The sequence below is a fragment of the Lepidochelys kempii genome, chromosome 2 (assembly GCF_965140285.1).
Source record: "Lepidochelys kempii isolate rLepKem1 chromosome 2, rLepKem1.hap1, whole genome shotgun sequence".
Taxonomy (NCBI): domain Eukaryota; kingdom Metazoa; phylum Chordata; order Testudines; family Cheloniidae; genus Lepidochelys; species Lepidochelys kempii.
The window spans coordinates 177,398,600-177,423,973 of NC_136381.1; the positions used below are offsets into that span (position 1 = coordinate 177,398,600).

A 25,374-nucleotide genomic window follows, 5' to 3' on the forward strand; every position below is an offset into this window, starting at 1 on the left:
CTTCTGGACAGGCATGTATCTAAGATCACACTTTTAAATGTATGGCAATAGGCTGTATTTGGCTTTAAGAACTTAAAAGTGGCTTAAAAGCTTATGCCACCATAAGGACTTAAAGCAGCTTATGTGCTTCTTCCATCTTAATGACTAAAAATGGCTTAAGTGCTTATGCCACCTTAAGGACATGGGTCAAATACTTACTCATCTTTATATAGCAGTGAAGGAGATGTTGGCTTCTTGTTGCTGCTTACCTTGGCTGTTCAGGGCCTGACTGCTCCTCAGGCTTTCCAGTGTGATAGAAAAAGGACAGGGAGGATCCACACTTGCTTTCCAGGCAAGTGATGAAGAACTTTTACAATTGGTGGGAGATGGAGACCTCAATTTTAAGGAATGCAGTGTCCCCTGCAGAACTGCTGCGAGGGTTGGAGAGGAAAGGGAGGGGCTAGATTTTACCGATGGGATCATTTATAAAAATTCTACCCTGGGTGCAGTTGTGGTAGCAAGGGCTGATCCCACATACACACAATTTTTGCCTCCCTCTGTGATTTCCGTTGTGGGGGGATCTCTGTGGTCTGGTAGGCCCATCTCTACATCCTGGCTCCTTTTCAGAGCTGTCTTCCATCTATGTGGTTCGTTCCATCTCTCACCAGTTGTCAGGGAGGAGGCCTGCCATCCTGTAAAGAGATGTTATGGAGGAGCAGCCACTCTGATGTCATCTCCTCGTTGCTTGACTGCCTAATATGGCAGCGGGGAGTAGTGATGAGTCATGGACTCAACCTCTGAGGAGGAAACAAGAATGGGCACTTGCGTAAGTGCTTCATGGTCACATCTCTAGAAGGGCAATGCCCTTTTTGAATCCACTTAGCCATCTAAGGAAGTTACTTACCCTCTCTGTGCCTCAGTTCCCCATCTGTGACACGGGGATACTAATACTTCCTTACCTCACAGGGGTGTTGTGAGGCTAAGCATATTAAAGATTGTGGGCTGCTCAGCTATTTCAGTACAGGTAGCTAGTACCTTAGATAAACAGATTTGATAGCTAGATATCAGTGCAGGGTTTCATATCGCAGATGCCCCTTGTATATTTGATAGTTGAAGCAATTTAATTGCACATGGACTTAAGGCCAAATCTTCATCCCTTGTGCAAAGTGAAGGGGCTTCATCTCTTGTGCAAGTAAAGGGGCTTTACATGGAGCACCTACAGGTTGGGGGCAATTAATTCCTTTACAACCCAGCCACACAGCTATTCTGCTCTATTAATTGGTGACTCCAGTTTGTATTGTTGGCCTCAAATCTGCGTTACAGACACCCCTTACACTAAGACTTGGAAAGTTGGCTCTGTGCAATTTGTGAACTCTCAACCTGCCCCTCCGTGCAGCTGCAGAGTATACCATGGTTAGAGGCTGTTCCACTGCACCGGCTCACCGTGGCTTACCCTCCGTCTCATGCCGAGTAACCGCAGCAGTTTTGTGTCTTTTCCAGCCTTGTGGACCTGTGCACTTGGCGTAGGAAGATTGCCCGATAAAGTGGCCTAACTGTCTGTACTGCTTTTAAATCCATGCATTTAGTGGGGACTGTTAGCTTTCACTTTTTCTTTCCAAGTGCTGGGGAAAAAATTGGCAAAAGCTTAGTTAGTGCAAAATTTAAGTTACATAGTTTATTTTTTTAAAAAAACTTACTGTAAATGCTAATGTTATATTTTCCACAGCACCATTAACTTATCCACATTGCATGCAAGTAATGCCTTTTATTTCTGGTTTTCTTGTTAAATATATTGCATAAGGTATTCAAGTGTATGAAATAAACTTAGATTTTTCTTCACACTGTTCTGTTTTATCCTCCAAACCATACTTTATTAGCCAATGCATCCTAAATTAGATCTATCTATTCCTTCTCTGTGGTTCCTGAATCATCCTTCCAGTGTCACAGGATAGTCTCTCTTGCTACTCTTTGGCCTTTGTTTATATATGAATGACTAATAGGCACCAAGTAGTCAGTCAGGATATCCCTATGTGCTCCCTTTCTATAGAAAACACACCGAAGGGGGAAATTAAACAAAAAAATCTTTTGGAAGTTCCTACCTCAAATGTAGCCGTGCATTTTCTGCTGTGGTGCAAAGCAGCAAGTGCGGCTTATGAATCCTGCATTGCCTCCACATTTTAGGCTATCTTTTATGCTTTTATTTATTGCCGGTCGGACGTGATTACAGGCTACTTTGGCTTCTAGGGCAACTCCAAATCATGCCTGTGGTCTCTCATCCTTTTGAGCATTCCAGTAGAGAGGATGGGCCAGATTCAGCCGTGATTTTAGTGGAGTTGCAAATTGTTACCCTGCATTGTGTGTTGCCCTATATCTCTCCCTCTGTGTCACAGTATTTTTGCAGAAATGTTATATGCTCAGCATAGCAGCACCCTTTAAACCAAAGAAAATGGGCTAGAACTAATTTAACTCTGTTGATTAACATTCAATTGGCATGAAGGTGAACAGCATTCTATTAATGGGCCTTATTTTTTGAAGGGAGGTTCTATCATGCTTGTGTGAGAGGGACATTGTGTGGAATGCTCTATTCTTAAGAAAGCTTCAGTTTTCAGATGAGAAGCTTTTAATAATATAGAGCCTGTTCCAGCAGAGCCTTATGTGAGTAATCCTTACTATGGGGAGTAGACTTATTGGCTTGCACGAGCCTGTTGGCCTTAGTAAGGATTAATAACATGAGTAAGACTTAAAAGATCGGGCCTATAACAGACAAAAATTAAAAGAACAGTCTTTTCACACCCATAAGACACTAGGACTACTGCATTAAAATTCAATTTCACCAGGAAAAAAAATCCTTCTGATCTAGTCCCTGGAATGTGACATTTCATGGGTGTAATAAGGTTACAAACAGATTATAAATTGAAACCCCATAAATCCTTATTGTACTGTACCAAAGCTTCTGCTTTGCATAATACTCTTATGCCAGAGCGTAAAGCTAAAAACTATTCATTTGTTCTCATAGTGGTGACCAAGGAATCAAAAACACCATGCAAAATCCAAAGGTAATTATCAGAGTGAAAGAACCTGAATAGTGAAGTTCACAAACTAATGAACATTTTACGTAGCAGTTGTCTGCAAGATCATTAATTCTATTTGTAGTGTGTTTTTCAATGTGTGAGTCACACACATACATGTATATGTTGCTGAATAATAATTAAAAGCCCAATAAAAATCGATAGACATTTTATTTAATTCTGCCTGTCTCTCTCTATTATCAGTGAGCTGCTTCCAGAGTGAGGTACACTTCAGTCTGAGTAATAGTATCAGAATCTGACCCAAAGTGATGAAGGCCATCAATCTTATTGGCTAAGTGTTTTGTTGTGTTCTGCAACGGTGTACGTTTTATTATGGGGGCTTAGCACATTATATTCTCTTTACCCAGTTCATCCATCTCCTCTTCCTCCTCCACCAATGCCCAGCTTCCATTCCAGTGTCTTTACACCTCGCCCTGGCAACTTTCCACCCCTTCCTCCCAGAGAAGCTCATTCAAGAGTAAAATAAATGAAGCAGATTAGTACTTGATTTTATCAGCCAGTTTCTTCTAGGCCTTTCCTGAAGATGGAGGATTTCAATGAGAACAAGGGGCTTTGCAGACCAGCTTAGAGAGGACATTCAATTCATTGAGATAACATGGACGAAAGTAAAGATGACTGTGGGAAGAGTGGAGAGGATTGGAAAGGAGTGATAGGATAAGAGAGACTGGCAGATAAATAGGGAGGAGCAGAGTTATACAATGCTCTGAAGGCAATCACAAGACACTTGATGTTGTGGAGAAGGGGGGAGCCAGTGGAGGGATGTTAAGAGGGGAATGACAGTCAAATCACTAGGAAGGTGGTTTTAGTGGCTGCATTTTGCATGGATTGGTGGGATGGAGTGAATTTTAGGGAGGACAGTGAGAACTGGTTACATTAATGAGGATGGGAGGTGACGAGGGCCTGGGTGAGAATCTTAGTTGTATGGCCGTAGAGGAAAAAGTAAGATTTTATAATTTCTGGGTAGGCAAAACTAACAAGTTTTGCACACTGCCTGACTGTGTAGGTAAAATGATGCTGTTGTAGTTGAAACAAGAAAAAAATTAACTGCCAGTCCCTATTTAAATCAGATGGAATGCAATTTGTGTAACATTTACCAGTTGTTGTTTGTATCCCATGTAGCTTTATCCAGCTCATGCACCATTTTATTTACTGGAAGAGCTGGCCAATAGTTATGAGTTTCGGCCAGTGAGTTTTGTACAGTCACTTTTTTTTCCTTTCAGGAAATAAGAGTGCACATAAACCTCTCTGTACTGTTCTGATTCGGTTTCAAAACACTGACCATCTGTACTTTTTTGGTACAGGCTCATGTAATATGAATGGACGACAGAGATATGTATTTGAAACATAAACGTTGAAAGATTAAATGTTGTACATTGTCCAGCACATCTGTTTTGTTCAGATGCTGTGTGCACCATCATAACTTTTAAGAAATGGCAATAAAGCTTAGAAAACAGAAAAAGAACGGTCCTCTTTTATAGGAAACCCACATCTGTTTGCCAAGGGGATACTGTATAATTGTGAACATAAGTGATTTTATTTGGTTTTCTGATGGTTTTCAGGACTTTAAAAAGATTAGGGTTATCTTTTTGTGCTCCAGTATGAACTACTGGCTTTGTGTATGTCTGACTCTTCTGTGAGCTACTTACGGAGTAGATACTGATTTCATCTCGGTACTAAGATCAAGTTGAAACTCTGGAAACAGTTTTTATATTTTTACCTTAACAGAAAGAATTGCATTTTCTGAGGCAGGAGGCCACCGAGTGGTAAAGCTGGGAAATGATGACTGTTTAGGAAGCCTGCAAAAACAATTGAGAAACTGTAATGACAAAGTATATGAAGGCTGGGACTTTCAAAGAAAGTTCAGTAGAGTTAGGCAACCAAATCCCATTGAAATTCATTCCATTAGGCCTCTTTGAAACTCCCAGTCTAGGGTGCTTTTTCTTAAAGGTGAGCAAAGAATTTGAACAATTAATCTTTTTCTAAATTTGATTTTATGTTATGGATCCTGATTCAGGAGCCCATCCACGCACGTAATGAAAACGTAAGCATGTACTTAAATGTGTTACTTTACTGAGTGGAACAGCACAAGTTACCTTTTGGAAAGAGCAAAAGTCATAGAACCAAATTCTGCCTTTGGATACCTCACACATATCCCACTGATCATAATGACAGCTGCACAGGTGTTTTGGAGGGCCCTATATAAGTCTTAGCCTTTGAGACAAGCTATTTAACAAGGGACAAACTATATTACAAAAAGACAAAAGAAGTCTGGGTTGGCATGAACTCCAGTTAGATTAGGGTTTTTTTGTTTGTTTTTTGTTTTTTTTATCATTGCAGTGTGTAATGTTTTCCAGGCATACATGAAATAAATACACCCACTTTTAAGAAAATGCTGGAAATATGGAGGGAGTTGGAATCGGTGGTTTGAAATTCAATGAATCAGTTATATTGCCTTTTTTATTTGGAGGACATATTCCCTGAAAAAAAATGTATGAAAAACTTACATTAGCATAAAGTCAATAAGGGCCTGATTTTGCAACCCTTACTCATGTAGAGTAGCATGTAAATGAGACTTCATTGGTGTGAGTAAGTATTACTCAACATGAGTAAGGTAAATTGAGTCCTGAGTAAAATGTCAATAAACTCATGATCAACTTAATATCTTTGTATGCCGTGGGCCTGTTGAGGTCAGTGGAAAGCCTCTCGTCGACTTTAATGGGCTTTGCATGGGGCCTTTAATTTACTTAGATTGTAAACTCTTTGCAGCAGGGACTGTCTTTTTGTTCTGTGTGTCTTTTTGTTCTGGGGTTCCTGGGCACTATCATAATATGAATATTTAATAAAAAAAATAATGTCTTAAACAGAAGCCAGAGAGTCATACAGCTTAAGGCCAGAAGGAACCACCAGATCATCCAGGAGTTAAACTGTAATATTGTTTTGTACCTATGTAGCATATAAACAATGATCATATACACGGAGAGAAGAAGGAGTTTGTGTGCCGATGGCTGGATTGTTCCCGGGAGCAGAAGCCGTTCAAAGCCCAGTATATGTTGGTGGTACACATGAGGAGACACACAGGGGAAAAGCCACACAAATGCACTGTGAGTAAATAACTCTGAGTTCCAGGCTATCCCAGGGTGGACAGGATCACTTGGAGAGCACTATAGGACTGATTCTCCACTGCCTTGCCTTTTGCATAGCTGTTTTAGACCTGTTCAGAATGTTTGTGCAAACAGCACCACATCAGCATGGTAACATGATCTCTCCACTTTGTATGGCTGAGACTACAGAAGGTACAAGATAGGGCAGAATTAAACCCGGTTCGTCCACTAAACCATCTGATGAATCCCTAAAATAGCACATTGTTAAATAATGCAGAGGCATTTGCATGTGTGCTTAAAATCACTTTCCCACACTGAGGAGTATCTGGATCCTAGTGCTGACCCAAAAATATTAGTGACTGTGTAATGGATTTTAATGTTAAAACAAACATGAACATATTGTTACCATGCAGGTTTTCTTCTCTTATAATAGCTGTTTTACATGGTGCTGGAAATACTTTATTGTGGAATTGTGCCATATTTAAATGAAAGAAAAGAAACCCTCCATCACATAGGATTTGGAAAACTTCTAGTCTTTGAGATGTCTGGGTTTTTTTATTGGTTTAACTTTTCTGCAAGTCCAAGTGTGTAGAATAATCCCTATGTGCATGTTGTCTCCAGTTTGAAGGTTGTACAAAGGCCTACTCCAGACTAGAAAACTTGAAAACCCACTTGAGATCTCACACTGGAGAGAAACCATATGTGTGTGAGCATGAGGGCTGCAACAAAGCATTCTCTAATGCCTCCGATCGGGCCAAGCACCAAAACAGGACTCATTCCAATGAGGTAAGCAAGCACGCAGGCAGTGAAAGGGCCCTGGCTGCCCACAGACATACTGCTGTCAAAAGAATGTATTGTGGAATGCAGACACAAAAATCCTCAAGAAACATGAAATAGGTAAGTTAACAACAATAAATCATTTTAACAGCATGGTGATCTAAAGAGGCTCCTTGTCATTTTATCAAGAATCAAAGAGGGGGACTGACTGGGTGATTTTATGGAGACTTTGTGTGGTAACCAGTGAAAGGGCTGTAATCCAGTAATAATTTTCTCGCTCCCTGAAGTGGAGGGGACACTCAGCTCCTAAGGAGAGTTTTAAGCCTCCAATTGTTGTTCTATAGTGACATCTGCTGGCTAGTCAGGAACATCGTCATCTCTGCCAGTAGTTTATTTGGAGTCCGAACCTATACATTGCCGAGCACCCTTGACTACCCACAAAGTGAATGGGAGCTAAGGAGGGTTTAGCATCTTGCTAGAGCTGCAGCAGGATTGGGATTTAGCTTCTTCAGCTGCTGTTGGTAAATATGGAAGAATCTCGAGGGGGCATGGCTTGTCCAAACTTCTGAGTTCTTCTCTCTACCCCTCTGTTCCACGTTTCGTTCTCTCTTTCCCTTTCAACTAGATTCTTCCCTAAACCTCATTCTTCCCTTCTCCTCAGTCTGCTCCCCGCTAGGCCTTGTAGAGAAATTAGCATCCTGGCTGATTGCATGGCCTGGAACCTGTGGTTCCTCTTCTCTCACAATCTCCCTCCATTTCCAAAACAAGCTCATCTTTCTTTGGTGATTTCCCACCACATCCATCACAGCAAGTCACTAGGGCTGGCATTCTCTTCAAATTTTGCAGTCTCTGTAACATCTGTGGGTCACAGATGACCCAGACAGCATTGCACAGCTCCATATTCAGGATAAACCTGGATGCATGTGTTCTGAAAACTTCTAGACTTGCTGATACATGTTCGTGGATTTTGTAAATTATTACAAAAAGCAAAGGGTAGGAGATTTACCTAAACCTGTCCAATACCTGATCTAAACTTTGGGTTGGTTCATACTTTGTTGGAATCAATTTGTCCATCGATATAAGGCACAAACAAGGTGGGGTTTTGATCTGGACGCTTTGCTCTGCTTTTTAAGCTCTAGGTTTCACATTCAACAGTGAATCACTAAATTTAGTTATCATAATTGATAGAACATCACTTTCTTGCATTGGTGACCATGCAACTACAAAAGCGAGCAAACAAATAAACCCCAAATCTTACCAGAAATGTATTTCACAATGAAGTGCACTGATGCTATAGAACCAGACTCTCAGCTGGGTTCAAAGATTGACTTCACTGGATTTAAAGAAGAGCTGATAAATTTATGACCTCGAATAATAGTTATAGTTATGCTGGATCAGAATGATGGTGCTCATCAAATCCCATGCTTAGGCATTTAAACTGATGGCCTGTAGGGGGTGATGTATGAATTCCCCCCTCAGTAATTGGTCCAGTGCATCATAGAAGGATTTTGCTTTTCTCTGAACTTCAAGCATTAGGTACTGGACCACCCAGAGGCAGGATGCAGAATTAGATAAACCAGTGATCTGATCCAATACGGTAAATCCCATGGAGTCGATCTTCAGCTGGAGCTGAAGCTACATTGTTGTAGCTTTGTTGACTTCAATGGAGCTATGGCAATTTACTCCAGCTGAGGATCTGCCGATGTTCTTCCTTTGTTACATGTAGCATAATGTGCATTGTGCTCCCTTCAAAACCAAGGAAGAGGAATAGATTTTATTAGGTGTGGTCAATGCTGAGACAGTTTCACAATGTCATCACTTTGTTAATGCATTCACTGTGGAAGGTATAATTGTTACACTTACTGCGCTCAAAGGAACTCTTAGGAATCCTACAAGGAAACCAAATCTAACCTCAGCCTTTCTTCCCACCTGATCTGGCAGAAACCATATGTTTGCAAGATACCAGGCTGCACAAAGCGCTACACAGACCCCAGTTCTCTCCGGAAACACGTGAAGACTGTGCATGGCCCTGAGGCACACGTTACCAAGAAGCAGCGTGGAGATATTCATCCCAGGCCTCCACCACCAAGAGACCCAGGCAGTCATTCTCAATCCAGATCACCAGGCCAGCAGACTCAGGGTGCAACTGGCGAGCAAAAGGACCTCAGCAACACTACCTCAAAGCGGGAAGAATGCCTCCAAGTGAAAGCTGTCAAGTCAGAAAAACCAATGGTATGCAACATACTGTGCTTCTTTGTTTCTTCCTCTCTATTATCATTATTTGTTAATAAACTCCCGTGCACTACTTGGTTTTTTACAAAATCACGTATTTTAAATGGTTTTAAAAACAGTAACAAACAGCACTTTAAAGTCGCCTGATTTTCAGAAAATGCTAAGCACTGAAAATCTGACTCCTTTAAGGTCTCTCAAGTTCAGCACCCTAAAACTGAGGCACCTAAAATCACTAGTCACTCTTGAAGATGCAGGCCATAGTCTTTAATTATGTGATTGCATATTCTATCTGAAAGCATGAAACATTTTTTCTCTACAATCTTAGGTATACATTTATCTAAGATATTTGATTATGAATCCACAGGTAATACCAAATATATGCGTGCAAGGGGGCAGAGCCAAAGTTGTGTGTTCAAACTGAACTTTCACATTTTCTCGGTGTTTAATTGTGAATTCTTCATTTTGCTTTCATATAGGTTTGTGCGATTAATTTCCTGTAGTATTTTAATCCTTTAATAAAAAAGTCCCCAAGTCTATAAGAAGTAGGCACTGTTTCGCGAGACCAGTTGACACCTACCAACTAATAAACCAGAACACTTGGGCTCAGCATCTCAAAGCTATCAATGGGAATTAGGCATTTAAATACCTTTGAGGATCTGGTCCTTGTAGGCCAGTGTTTGTTGGCATTGCAGGCTAAGTATAGTACACTTTTCCATGCTTCTGTGTATATATACACCCTTAGAATTAAGAAGTCCTTAAGGCAGCATGAGCATCTCCTGCCCAGCCATCCAAATTATGCCAATTTATGCTAGCAGAGGATCTGGCCCAAAGTCTACATTTAACCAGTTACACATGATGCAGGTAAATAATTACTATGTAAACAGTGACCATGATTTTCAGTAATGCTGAGCACTCAAAAATCTACAGAAGTCAGTGGGAGCTTTGGAGATTCCTCACCCTTGAAAATCAGGATAGTATGTGTAAAAGACTAGCCAGTACTACAGAAATACAACACATGTTTATAGTTTAGGGGCCATTGCTGCTTCTTTTGAAGTCAACAGGAAGTTTGTGATTAACTTCAATGGAAGCAGGATCATTTTCTTAAGAACCTGTTCTGCAGGCTCTTAGTACCAAGCATACAGCTTACTGGCAGTCTCTGGGAATGGTGAGTAGTCCTAAGCACTACTCTCTATCACAGGGGTTTGCAGGACCACTGCCTTAATTAATGTTTGTTCAATGCTTTGTAGGTTTAAAGTGACCTATGATGAATGCTAAGCATCATCTTCATGATGAATATATTTGTAAGTCTGTATGTGTGGAGAAAAACGTTAACAGATTTAGATATAAAATCATGATTCCTGATGTATAGTATTGGTGTCTTATTAACTGATACTCTACAGAATTCACTATAAAAGCCAATTGCCTATAGATGCAATATTATGGGCATACTTAAAATGTCTCGATAGTTAAGGTTCCACCAGGATTTTCCTTTAATGGGACCTTTGGAATATTATATGATTTTTAACTTTCCTTCCCTTTACATGTTAACTAATGATGGGGAATTATTTTCTTGGCTTATGGGAGGAGAGATGAATCAATAATAAATGCCAACATTTATTTCCCAGACCTTCATTGTGATCTGCGCAGACTGACTGTTGCACAGAAAAATCAAGGGGCTCCACAAGGATACAGCAGTTTGCTTGTGTAGATTACAGTGCAGGATCATGGTCTTACTGATCGGGCTTGTCTACATGAACAATGAGACTGTGGCAAGCCGGGGTGTGAATCGTCCCCTCACTAGTCTGATGTGGACTAGCTGTCCATGAGCATTCTTCTGGGTGCACATTGACAGTTCATTAATGTGCTTTGGGATAGTCCCATTTCAAAGAGGATTGGGTCAAAGTGCTCTCACAGATTGCTAGTGCATATCAGAGGGATGCACGTGGGCAGCATGTGGGCAGTTACATTGCAGCAGGCTAGTGTGGGGTAGATTCACACCTACCGCTTCCCATGGTCTAATTGTTTGTGTAGACGAGCTCTGTGGCTCTAGTTTTCAAACCAGATCTTCTTATCTGAAGAACAACATGGCCCCATAGTTATCTGCCCCCACTATTTTGTGTCCATGGTTTATTCCTGCTTTCCCCTCGCAATTCATTATCTATTTTTGAAAAGCACAGTTTAAGAGCTAGGTATTTATTATTAATTATTATTATTATTGTTGTTCACTGCAATCACAGGATTGGATCAGCCAAAATGGAGGTGTGGTTTGATAGATGTAAGCCCTCCCAGTTCAGGAGATATTAAATATTGATACACATTTTTCAAACAAAAAAATGGTTTCATCAAAAATTGCCTTTTTTCCAAACTGAAAATTTTCACAGATTTTTTTTTATTTTCCATTTTTGAACTAAATAGAAAAACAAGAAATTTTGCTTTTTTTCTGGTTTTTAGTTTATTGCTTATCTGTTTTCCCTGCCCCCTTCCAAAGGCAAAATAGAAAAAATAAAAAGTGGGAGGAAATGGGGAAACAAGATCAAAAGAGTGAGGAACAAAACAGAAAAAAAATGGAAAATAAAAACTGCAATAAAAATGAGTGTGAAAAAATTCAAATAAAGGAAAAGGTGTTGGGGCGGGGGACGAGGGGTTGAGTTTTTTAAACCAGTGGAACAAAAATAATTTTGTAATTTTGAGTAAATGTTTTGGTGTTTTCATTTTTTACTAGATCTATTAAATAATGAAATATTTTCTCTAAGTAACTATGTCTAGTGCACCCTTCTCTCAAGGGGGATAGAACTAGATAAAGAAGTTAACTCATTCTCTGCCATATCTGGATTCACAATATCTTCACGCCCATCCATTGGGGAATAAAAAGCTACTCACATAATCCTAACTCTGCTTAGTAGCTTCAGTACCTACCAGGGTAGGAGTTACTCCATGACTAAGGTTACCACTTCAAACCCTAATTAGGTAATAGTTTTCAGTTAATAATAATCCAAGGGTGCAGTGTAACTCCCAATGTAGTCAAAAGGCAGTCATTTGTTGACATTAGTAGTTATTACATTATGCTCTGCGGGCCCAAGCCATTCCTGCCACTTTTACTTAGGTGAGAAGTCCATTGCTGTTAATGAAACTAGTTGAGTAAGAGGCACTAACATGAGTAAAGCTTTGCAGGATTGGGCCTTAAAACAAGTTAGTTTTTTATGAATGGTATTGAATATTTCCCACTGTAAATCAGCTCTACAAATAGGTGATTAAAATGTAATTTAGTTGGCCTTCTTTTCTTGGTTTTCATTGCTATATGAGTTAAGACATGTCCTTTGTTTTTCTACTAATCCAATGTTTCTTCTGTCTAATGCGCTTAAATGTCTTGTTCTAACTTCCTAAGGACAGTGGGTAATAAGGTGAGGGGATTTAAACTTCTCTGGCTTTTTTCATTGCAACGTTTTTTCTTTTTTTAGTCTTTTGCTTCTTGTCAAATCATTCTTTTATTTAGTAAGAAGCATTCCATCAGACACATTCCCAAAGATGTGTAATGTACATTTTCCAAAACACTTGGCATGTGAAATAGCTAGATCACATCGGTGAAATAGTTTCAGGTGTATTTGATTGTATATATCGTATTTATGTATATACATATCTATAGAGATACGTTCCCATGATCATTTTCTCTACTTCTGACTCATTTTGACCAATTTGTGTGGCTACAAGAACAGGCTTCTGACCATTAGCATTCTTTATTGATTATTATTATTATTTATTAACTCTTGTACAATGGGTACAAGCTCACTGCTCCCAGATAACATTTATTCTTTAAAGCCCTCACCAGATCTGCAGTGACGGAGATTTGGAAGTGCATCACATTCCGAGTGGACTTATAAAATACAATCATTATCATTGACATTAGAAATAATTCAAATTATTATTACACTCAAGTATTCATCACAGTCACACTAAGCCGCCATTCTGGCACAGGCCTATCTCTTTATTCACTTTCTTGTTAGAATTCAAAGACATCACTGATAACTACAAAATTCTAGTGAGCCGTCCTAGACAAGAGTTTGCACAAAGATCACGTGGTGACTGAAAATGCAAAAGCCTAAAAGTAAAATAATAAAAAAGATACGAGTTTATGAGACTGTTCTTGGAAGCAAAATGATTTTGCATGTCATACAGATTTGTGGTTGTAATAGCTAACTGGTGCATCCTATAATGAAGTATTACTCCTAAAGAATCCCTCTCTCTCTCTCGCTCTCTCCCTCTCCACCTACCCCCCCCCCCCAATAATTTTCTCATTCTTGTAGGGAAGACGCTCTTGAGTACTTCAAAGACCCTGTATTTTATAGCCACAAGAATACCACTACAATAAAATAAACATTTCGGAACATTTGTCTTACCTATTTGTTTAAAAGAGAAAATGGAGTTGTGGCAGGTCAATGCCCCTTGTAGAATATCACCTTGGGCTGTGATCGTGCCACAAGTCTCGGAGATCGCCAAGAAAGTGAAAGTTTTGATTCAGTAGATGACTGTCTTCCCAGTGAGGATACATCTATACTGGATCTGAAGGTGTATTTTCCAGCCCAGTTTGATGTACCTGTGCAAGCTCTTATCAAGTTAGCATGCTAAAAATAGCAGTGTGGAAGCTGCAACAGGCTAGCTGCCCCAAGGGCAATTCCACGTGAAACATGTGTACACACTTGAGGTGGTTAGCCTGTCCCGGTACACTCAGCACTGCAACGGTGCTTCTATTTTTAACCTGCTGCCTCAATCAGAGCTAGCACAGGTATATCTACTGGAGCTGGAAATTACACATCCAGCTCCAGTGCAGACATAGTACTGAAAAAGTGTTACACTTGAGTGTGCTGCTGGAGTCTTCCATATGATCTTTTGTTCTTGTCATTAATGCAAAGAGAACTTGTAATGAGCAAATACGTTGTTTTATTCTAACGTCATGTCCATCCAACACCGTTAAAACCAGAGTCTGCCCCCAGCTGAAGCGTGCCGAGCTCTGTCTGCTTTCAGAGTCCTGCACTGCAGTGTGACAGAGGACTTGACTTTAGAACAGCAGCATCCATTTTACACATATGGGACATAAAGCTGAGGTCCTTACTACCTGTGGCCAGTCAGAAATCATGGTCCCAAGGGTGCTGAGATAAAGCTGATATTACGTTATATTTTTACATTGAAATTTGTTCATTTCTCATTATTATATGCCAAAGTTTAAACCCTCAAAGTGCTTGTAGCAGTGCTTCTGTACTTCTTGAATATTATCAAACACTTCAAATTCTTTGCCTGTATACTTTTTTTAAAAAGCCCAATGTTGTTGGGTTGTTGTGGTTTTTTGCAGACCTAGTACTATAAATTAGCCCGGTGTCTTGGTCAAATTCCAGTTTGGGTAATTACTTTCAAATTATCTAAATGTGGTCTTGGTCCATGACTGGGGGGTCCTAGACACCACAATAATACAAGTAATAGTAATAATAAAATTTATCCTGCAGTTGGATACAGGACATATCTGAAACCTGTAAAGTGATTTAATTGATCTGGGATCTTTTCAGATGAATAGAGTAATACAGATGTAATGGATTCTCTGTTAGTAAAATGCTGAGATGAATTTTAACACTGGGGGTGGGGAGGGTGTTCTCAATAGTTTTCAGTGTGGTTAAAAGTCAAGTAGTTGGGTACCAGAAAGCCTTTAATCAAAGATCATTGTCATCTGTTTAAACTTAGCTTTTAGGTTCATTTGTTTTTCTTTGACTCAATATGAAATAATGTCTGTTTACGAGATACATTTGAAATCAATTCATTAGCATTCTTTGCCTAATCCTAATTATCATTCATTTCTTATTTCACTCCAACAGACATCTCAGCCAAGCCCTGGTGGTCAGTCTACATGCAGCAGCGAACAGTCCCCCATCAGCAACTATTCCCACCATGGGATCGAGCTTAATCTGACCAGTGGAGGTAGTGTAGGAGACCTCAGTGTCATTGATGAAACCCCAATCATGGACTCTACCATTTCCACCGCAACCACAGCACTTGGCTTACAGGCCAGGAGGAACATGACAGGGACCAAATGGATGGAGCAAGTCAAATTAGAAAGGTTGAAACAAGTTAATGGAGTGCTTCCAAGACTGAATCCCATTCCACCTTCAAAAGCCCCAACCTTGCCACCTCTCATAGGAAATGGTGAGATATGTATAACTGGATTAATCGTACTTTCATTCTTTAAATTCGTCCTCTTAGGGCTTGATGTTTCAGGACTTACACGGACTGTACAACTCATGAAATTCAGTGAGAGTTCTACTTACCTAGGAGCTGTAAGACACCCCTACATTTTTCAATACAGTATAAATATATTTTCCATTTAAATTAGAAATTGTACTATACTCGTAGAAATTGGTAATCCCACATTTTATATTCCTGGAAGTGAGTATTGCCAGTTCAATTAGTTACTAAAATCTAAAAAGCTTTTTTTAAGAGTATGTTTCCCTAGTCTGTGTCAATCAGCATAGCTCCATTTTAGTCAATGGAACTATATCAATGGATGACAACTGAGAATGTATTGGGGCTCACATTGAAATGATGTTCTTGAATCTGTGAGCCCCTATACAAGAGTGCTATTTAGCCCTACTCGTGATTAGAAAACGATCTTGACTTCCTAGAATCGTATGGGTATTTCCTTGAAATGCCTGTTACTTGTCTCAGACTCTGAGTGTTTTCTATAGTTGGTCCTGATTAATATTCATTTATCTGTGAATTTTACCACTAGGTATCCAGTCAAGCAGCAGCTGCAGTTTAGGAGGATCCATGACTATTCTACCCAACAGAAATGAAATTTCAAGCATGGACATCACAGTGTTAAATATGCTGAACAGGAGGGACAGCAGCACCAGCACAATCAGTTCCGCCTACTTGAGTAGCCGTAGGTCCTCTGGAATTTCACCTTGCTTTTCCAGTCGGAGATCCAGTGATGCTTCCCAAGCTGAGGGAAGGCCTCAGAACATGAGCGTCGCCGACTCCTATGACCCCATCTCGACTGATGCCTCCAGGCGATCCAGTGAAGTGAGTCAGTGTGATGGCCTGCCAAGCCTACTCAGCCTCACCCCAGCCCAGCAGTACAGGCTGAAAGCTAAATATGCAGCAGCTACTGGTGGACCCCCACCAACTCCACTGCCTAACATGGAGAGGATGAGCCTCAAAACAAGGATGGCACTGTTGGGTGATTGCAGGGAGTCTGGAGTATCTCCTCTGCCTCCAGTAAATGCTCCTCGTAGATGTAGTGATGGCGGGGCAAATAGTTATAACAGGAGGCACTTTCTGCCTCATGATGTGCTGGGAAATGGGACAAGGAGAGCCAGTGATCCAGTAAGAATGGTCTCTGACAACCTTTCTCTGCCTAGAGTCCAGCGATTCAACAGTCTTAATAGCTTTAACCCTCCTGTTTTGCCTCCATCTATGGAAAAGCGAAACTTTATTCTTCAGAACTATACCCGCTCTGATGGCGGCCTGTTCCGTAACGTCTACTCCCCATGTCCTCCGAGTATCAGTGAAAATGTCACCATGGAGGCCGCTACAATGGAAGCGGATGGTAGTCTGAATGATGAGGATCTCCTGCCAGACGATGTGGTTCAGTATTTGAATTCCCAGAACCAGGGCATGTATGACCACTTGCCAAACGATGTCCTGGACAATAACAAAGTGCATCATGGGTCAGCGATAGGGAACAACAACTTTCACCAGGTCCCTTCACCAAACAGTCAACAGACCAGCTCTGAAGCAAACAAAAGCGATCTGCCAATCCAGTGGAATGAAGTAAGCTCAGGAAGTTCCGACTTGTCTCCTTCAAAAATGAAATGTGGTCCACGCTCGGCAGGCCAGCAAACTCGAGCTTTTGGACTATATAACAATATGATGGTCCAGCAGCAGAACCTGGAGAGAAATGGTATGGCCCTACAAAATGGCTATCAACATCTTGTGGAAAACAACAGCTCTTACAGTTTACATCAGAACATGATTAGCGGCAACACCACCACCAGTAACCCTTTCAACATGCAGGCAAATAAGGCGCAGCCATATGGTGAAAGCAGCACCAGACAACCAATGATTTCTGGGGCAATGGACAGTTCCTATGGCATAGTGATTCAAGGGCAGAAGTTGAGAAACAACAGCATGCTAATAAACAAGAGTCAACAAAACTTTGGCCATCCCACGGTGCCAGGTGAGCAGTCTGTCAGTATAGCTAATGGGATGCAGAATAGAAATACGATAGAACCGGAATACCCACAAAATCAGCCAATAGGGGAAGGCATTCATTATCAGGGAGTCAATCAAGTCAATCAAATGATAGGGCAGGTTAGTCCTACCTCACAAATCAGCCTTTGTCAAGGGCCACAGAGTTGTCCACCAATGTCTCACAACATTGGAAACCAGCAATCAGGTTTGGTGGTGACAAAGAGTTACCAGCCATGTGCCAACTATGGAGGCAACAGACGGCAAAACATGCTGAGAAACAACCTGGCACAACAGCAAGGATTTATAAGCGATGCAAACCAGACATACAGGGTAAATGGCATTAAGATGGAGATGCAAGGTCAATCACAACAGTTCTGCTCTAATATGCAGAATTACTCTGGTCAGTTATATGACCAACACATGGGCTTTACTCAGCAAGCCATGAAAACAGGTTCTTTCTCTATTTTGGAAGCTAACTGCCTGCTGCAGGGGACTGGTACTGCAAACTCATCTGAGCTTCTTTCCCCAGGGGCTAACCAAGTGACAAGCACAGTTGACAGCATTGACAGCAACAGCCTAGAAGGTGTGCAGATTGATTTTGATGCTATCATAGATGATGGGGACCATGCCAGCCTAATTTCAGGAGCCCTGAGTCCGAGTATCATTCAGAATCTCTCACACAATTCTTCACGCCTCACCACTCCCCGAGCGTCTCTTACATTCCCAGCTATGCCTGTGAGCACAACAAACATGGCTATTGGGGACATGAGTTCTTTGTTGACCTCACTTGCAGAAGAAAGCAAGTTTCTTGCTGTTATGCAATAGACATGGGGAAAAAAAACCTTACGAGATAACAGATAAAAAGTGACTCATTTTTTAGTTGTGTATGTATTTTAGCAATCTCATCTCACCTAAATGGGATGTGTTTCAAGTATATTCCTTTTATGGAATAAGGACTCCGAAAACCCTAAAGTGTTCTAGGGAGAAACTGTCTTCCATTTCAGTTTTGAATCAGTATTGTTAGACCCACTCCTCTCTCTCTTTTTTTTTAAATGTCTGTATACTTTTTTCTTTTTTTATTGTAAACCAATGTAAACGTGTGAAGTGCATGTTTTGTTTTGTTTTTTAAAGGAAGGTCTAATGAAATGACTTGCAATTTTCTTTTACTCAAAGGAAACACAGTCTTGTATGATTGTTGCCAATGTTTTTATTTATGTAGGCACAAAACAACCAGGCATGATATACAGAGTAGATACAGTGAGTAAAGAGAGCATCTGTGAATGCGTTGCTGTAAGGTGGACAACTGGTCTATGAACAAATCTGCTCATACTGTTCCCTGATCAAGTACCCATAACTGTGTGGCAAAAGATATCTGGGGCTTTAGCAAATAAGAAATGCAAAATCAACAAACTATTTTGTCCCGAATAAGTATGTGTGTATGTACACAAGCCCACATACACAGACCTTGCACTGCAACTGGTGAGCCGAAACTGTACCATTTCTATGACAACCCCCTTTTGGAGGGTTTAAAAAATCCCTTTGTGAACACAATTCACATATTTAGCAGAATTTGGTCTACACTTTTTCCAGACATTATTCAATAGACAAGAGGAGAAGAAAAATAAATGGATGTCTGGTGATTTGGGTATTTTTTATACTCTTCATCAAATACAGCATTAATTTTTGTAATTGCAATAATGACACCTAGTTCTGCACTGTTGAAACTAGGGGAAGTTTTGCCATTTGCTTTAGTGAGTGAAGAAACAGGCTCTAAGGTCCAGATGCTCAAAGGTATTTGGGTGCCTAATTCCCATTGATTTTAATGAGAGTTAGGTGTCTAAATACCATTGAGGCTCTGGGCCTAAGTCCATAAGGTAGTCCAGTGTCGTTTTAATTCAGGTGGAGGTTTTAAAAATCAGCTACTCACTGTCCCCAGAACAATTGCTTTTTCACAGTTATTTAGTAAAAATCTTCACTATTCACTTGCAGCAGAGTACATATTTTTTATTAAACATGTAAACTCCTATTGACATACAGCACACTAACAACTTGAAAAGAACCATGAATCTATGGAAAAAAAAAAAAAAAGATCTTTACAGTCGCATTGACCCAATGGACCTGATTGGTTCTTGGCGATCACAAGGGTGTTTAATATGTCCCCAAAGCGCTTTTTTTTTACTTTTAACATTTTAAAATCTAAACTTCCGATTTAAAAAATAGGCAAGGAAAGTGTCAGTAAAGAAATTATATCCTGGTAAGAAGAGTCTTAGCTAAAGCTAAAAACGCAAGAGAAGTCCTTGGCACCAGCTTCCCTCTCATTTTGATTCGATTCACTGGCCCAAGTTCTGCTTTGTCACACCAGCACAAATCTAAACTAACACCATTGATTTCAGTGGAGTTATGTGAGGTTTACACTGCTGTAACTGAGTACAGAATTTGGCACATTTTGTAATTTAGGGCCTATTCTGCTCCCCCTAGCACAGCAAAGCTCTCATAGATGCAGGAGTGAGTCCTGAACTCTTGAGGGTAAAATTAACCACTGTGCAGAAGACCTAGACAAGGTCTATCCCCTACATAAGTCTCATTGAAGTCCTATTTTGAATGCTTACTGGGATCTTAAGGTTTATGCCCCTCCCTCTGTACACAAGTGAATTGCACCCACAATTAGTAGATTTGTTGAGGAAGCATGTAGTTAAATGTTAGTCAGAACTGGAGCCCACTTTAAAGTCTAGCATAACATCGGGTGTGAGTGCCACAGACTTAAAGCTTGTGTTATTGTTGTTACTCAGCTGCATTCAGAGTAAAATAAAACCCAGCTGACTTAGGTCTCTTGTGAATATGTGTGAACACAAGCTCTGTCAGTCCAGTATAATGGGCCACGCCACTAAAGTCCAAGGAAGAATTTCTAAATCAGTATGCAACGTAACAGGGAGCCAGTGTTGGAATAGTGTATACGCTCATTACAGTGTGTGGTGCTATGTTCTAAGTAACTTACATTTGAGATGTTTTGCAAGGGAGAGCCAGAAAGCAAGAAATGTAAATTCTCCAGAAAGAATAAGGCCCCTCAGCAGTAGCCCTACAGGCTTCCTAGCTCAGATCCTACCTTCCTTAGCATTCCTCACAGCTGTAACAAGCATTATAGAGCCGGTGCTGGGCCTAAGCAGACTGAGCAATTGCTTAGGGCCATGAGCAGTTCAGGGGGGGGGCCCTATAGTCACTTTTTATCGTAAGAATGTGCCTGTTTTACTGTTGTGGGGAGGGACCCCAAAATATTCCTGCTTAGGGGCTAAAACTGGCTCTGCCTTCCATGGTCCTGTTCATTGGCTCTTCCTCCCTCTGCTAGCTTCCTCTCCCTCTGTTCCATGCTGGTTTCCTTCAAGCCATATTGCCTGCAATGCCCATGCAAACCATCACCCTCGTTGCTTCCCTGCCATTGGTGGGAATCAGTAACAAGGGACGCAGGTTGCACTGGGCTTCGAGGCAATATGGCTAGGGAAGGGAGCCAGCATGTCAAATCGTTTTTCTGTAGTGGATACACAATGTGAGTCAAGACTTGCTCTTCCATGGCTGGAGAACATCCCTCATTCTCAGAAGAATGGCCCTCTCTTTCCTAGTATTAAGCAGCTATAAACTGGCCAGTTCTTTAAGGGTTATCAGCAATCTTCTGTGACACTCAGACACAACAGAATTACACTGCGTACCATTAAATCACAATAGTTACTGCTCCAGGTGTTATCTTTTACTTAGGGGCTTAGAAGGTATCATGGTACCCTAATTAGAGCCCGTCCATCTCCTTGTTTGACACCCCACCTCCCCATAGCATGAGCAATCAGCTGAGACACTGAAACTAACAGTCCACTGGGTTAAAAAGAGGGTGTTGATTACAAAACATTCTCCATGCTAGACCGCAGTTTCCTCTGGCCCTTTGATGGGCTTCAGGGCACATTGGGCGGCCTGTCTCCTTTCCCTGGGAAGTGAGGAGTAGCTGTTTAGTGCTGCTGGTCATGCTTTATATTTACTGGGGAGGTGGTTCCACTTAGAAGGGGTTAGTAAATCATGAATAGCTGTTAAAACCATGTTGCAGACATGAGTGGTATGTGTTCTGGAAGCTCATAAGCGGAAGGTATTACTGCTGGTTACAATAATAATGATGCCTCACTTGTATATAGCACTTTTCACAGTAGGTCTCAACACACTTTACAAATGATGTCAGTGTCATTATCCCCATTTTACAGAGGGGGGAAACTGAGACACAATGCTGAAGTGACTTGGCCAAGGTCATCCAGCAAGCCAGTGGCCAAAGCGGGAAACAGAACCAATGTCTGCCAAGTCCAATGTCCTATCCAATAGGCCATATTGCCATACTCATAAGCAACAAAAAGTGACTGATTATTAAAATATCCATTCATCATTTATAGACTATATATGGAACCTTAATATAAAGTGTGACTAGTGTTGGAGTCAATGGCTTGGGGAAATCTCTTTTGGAGCCAGCCTTTAAAAATTCGTGTTTAATTTTTGGTTATGAGATAATCCACTATTAATTAGCACATTTGACAACAAAGTAACAATGGGTTTCATAGATTTTTCCAGGAGAAGGGCCAATTAGCTAATGTAGTCTGATCTCCTGTATATCACAGGCTATGAATTTTCATCCAGTTACCCCTTGCTTGAGCCCAATAATGTGTGTTTGTGTTTTGCTAAAGCATAGCTGTCAGAAAGCACTGATCTGACAACCTCAAGAGCTGGAGCAGCCACCATTTCCCTTGGTAGATTGTTCCACTGGTTAAGAACTCTCCTGTTAAAAAGTTGTGCCTAATTTGTCACCTTTTGGTCTCATTAAGCCTTTATCTGCTAGATTAAAGTATCCAGTAGTTTCTCCCCAAGCAGGTACTTACACACTGTATGCAGGTACTTACATGTCTTCTTTTTAATAAGCTGAATGTATTGAGCTCTTTAAATCTCTCACTGTGAGGCATTTTCTCCAGCCCTCAAATAATATTGTGGCTCTTTTCTGAACCCTCACCAATTTTTCAACCTCCTTTTTAAACCATGGGCACCAGAACTATATACAGTAGCTTAGTATTGATCACATCAATGTCAAATACGGGGGGGGAAGAGCACACCTCCCCATTCCTACTCCTTTGCTTAAACAACCAAGAATCAGATTAGCCCTTTTTGCCACACCAGTTAGTATTTCAAGGGAAGTTGGCAACCAGACTCTGTGCCCTCCCTCCCCAATTACTATAGTGGGGTAAATGTGTTTTTTAATGGCAGCCACTGTCATTAAGAATAGCAGTGGAAGCACTGTCATGCTAAAAATCCGTGTGTGTGTGTGTCTTCTCTCCAGCCTGACCTTCAATAGAGTTTTTTGGTCCCTTCAGCTTCCACCTTTGTTTGTCCTTAAGAGCACTGCTCTTGTTCGGCATGCATGATTTCCTTTGGCAAAAATGAAAGACCTGCTTGTGCCCTCCTGTATGTTCAGTTGCATCCATCAGGTACAGTTGGATGTATGACAGGTACTTTTGGAGGTAGCGAAGGAGAAGTCCAGAATGGGTTTGATATCGAGCACTGTGGACTTGGCTATCCCAATAGCAATGTAGAATTTTAATCTCCTTCTAGGCAAGCTTCTAAAATGGTACTTGCATTTAAGATTGGCTTTGTTTCTTTCATTTTTAAGACAACATGGGCAGAATAGTAGTTAGCCAGCCCATGTTAGACTATGGCTTGTCCTACTAAACAACAGTGTTTCAATGTATGTGCCTTATTTTGTGTTGATCCTGTAAAAGAGAGGGACCAAGAACTATTGCCAAATTTTAGCTATAAGGCTGTGCTTACCATTCAGCTAATAGCACATACCACTGTTAATAGCGTCTGAAATGTCTTGTAAACCTCTGGTATTCATGTGTTGTTGTTCTTGAATTGATAGAATGTCCTCTATTAAAAATTTACCATTGTCAATCCTGCAGATGTGTAAGATAAAAGTGTTCATTTTTCATTTTTTTTTTAGATTTTTATAAAACTTGTAATCTTTTTTTTTAATGTGTAAATACATTTACCTACAGTAGGAATAGTGTTTGGATGTAATAGGCCTTAGTGGTCTTCATTTGATAAACCTACAGTTATGATCTGATGTTTCCCGAACCTTAGATCTATCTGAAGGGTCTGTAGCACTGTGTACATATAAACTGTACTTCTGCTTTCAGAACCACTTAGCTCTTTTGTAACAAAGAAAAAATGTTTCTTACAATGTCAATAAAAACAAAACCTTTGTACTGAAGTTCTTAGCTTGCAGCTTTTTAAAAATGTCTTTGTGGTGGATGACAGGGAGGGAGCCATGTTTAAATACTTGCCATCTCTCTGCTTTCTGTTGATCTTCTTCCAGGTGTAATTTCGGATCATGTGTCAGTTGGCAGGTTCTTCTGATACATGTTTCCTTTTATGTTGGAATGATGGGCTGGGTTACTCCAAAGCACACTTCATGGCTAAAACTATTTCATCTACATTTTAAAATACTCACACAGGGATAAAATGTAGCATTCTTAATCCCCCTCTTGCACAATACAAGAAAAAGACTAGTTAATGAAATTGAAAATGCAACAAATGTAAAATGGCTAAAAGAAAATGCTTTTTGTGCATAGCACGTAAGCGATCTGTGGCACTCACCACCGCAAGACAGTATCAATAGCATTCAAATAAGGATTAGCCATTTAGTAACTACATTAGAGAGGATAATAAAAATATTAATTTATGTAATGATAGTTCTTAGACGTCTCAGTCAGATCAAAGTGCTATACAAACATATAGGGCTACATTCTGACACCTTTTTGTTGGGTAGTACTTTATTCCACAAGTAGTCTTATTCAAGGGATAAACCAAGTGTGGGAGTGGAGGTTAGGAAGAGACAGGTTCCATAAGTGTCAACTATGGATTTTTTTTTTGCACCCTTCTCTGAAGCACCTGGTACTGACCACTACATGGATCCATCTTGGCAATTCCTATGGTCTTGGCTGTTTATTTTTAACCCATACAGACATTGCAGAGTTAATTTCACAAATGGAATATAAGTTCTCCAGAAGAGTGGCCATCTCTTTGTTAGCTGTTTGTAATGTCGCCAAGCACAATGGGGCCCTTGTCTCTTGGCACTACGTCAATACCAATAATATATAACAACAACAGATGCTAATATCATCTGCTACTAAACGTCTTGGGCCTAATTCTCCACTATCACATTAACGAAGGCTCCAGAATCATTCTTATGCCTGCTTTCTCTTTGAGCCCCTGATTCTTTCATTATTTAGCCACAGTAGAACAGCTTCAACACTGGGCTAGAGAGAGAGAGAATGATTCTGTAGCCCGGCAGTTAGCGAACTTGAGGACCCAGTCCCCCAGCTCCAAAGATGATTTTTAACTATTAACTAGGGCTGTTGATGCATCGCAGTTAACTCACACAATTAACTCAAAACATGAATTGTGATTAATTGTTGTTTTAATTGCACTGTTAAACAATAGAATTCCAATTGAAATTTATTAAATATTTTTTGATGTTTTTCTACGTTTTCAAATATATTGACTTCAACTACAGTGCAAATGTTTGTAATAAAAATAAATATAAATTGAGCTCTGTACATTTTGTATTCTGTGTTGTAATTGAAATCAATATATTTGAAAATGTAGAAAACATCCAAAAATATTTAAATAAATGGTATTCTATTATTGTTTAACAGCGCAGTTAATTTTTTTAATCGCTTGACGGCCATGCTATTAACCAAAGTGACTTCACGGCTTCAACAGGCGTGACTGATATTTCATAGCCCCATGGGTAAGGCACTCTCACCTGAAAGGTGGAAAATCCCAGTTCAGTACCTTCACTCCCTCAGATGGAGGGGGGACTTGGGCTGGTGAGTACCCTAACTATTGGGCTGAAAGTTATAAGAGACGTTTGACTCCTTCTGTGCCTGCTA

General features: G+C 40.4%; 1 protein-coding gene across 1 annotated transcript in view; it reads left to right on the forward strand.

The window, feature by feature from the left end:
- The window catches only part of GLI3 (GLI family zinc finger 3), a 243,783-nt gene extending 220,127 nt beyond the window's left edge, over positions 1-23,656 (forward strand). Inside the window, exons 11-15 of the mRNA XM_073332835.2 lie at positions 6,020-6,169; positions 6,791-6,955; positions 8,888-9,178; positions 15,037-15,364; positions 15,948-23,656. Of these exons, the coding sequence (XP_073188936.1) occupies positions 6,020-6,169; positions 6,791-6,955; positions 8,888-9,178; positions 15,037-15,364; positions 15,948-18,235 (3,222 nt within the window). The 3' untranslated portion in view covers positions 18,236-23,656. The remainder of the gene's footprint in view (positions 1-6,019; positions 6,170-6,790; positions 6,956-8,887; positions 9,179-15,036; positions 15,365-15,947) is intronic.
- The last annotated feature ends 1,718 nt before the right edge of the window (positions 23,657-25,374 follow it).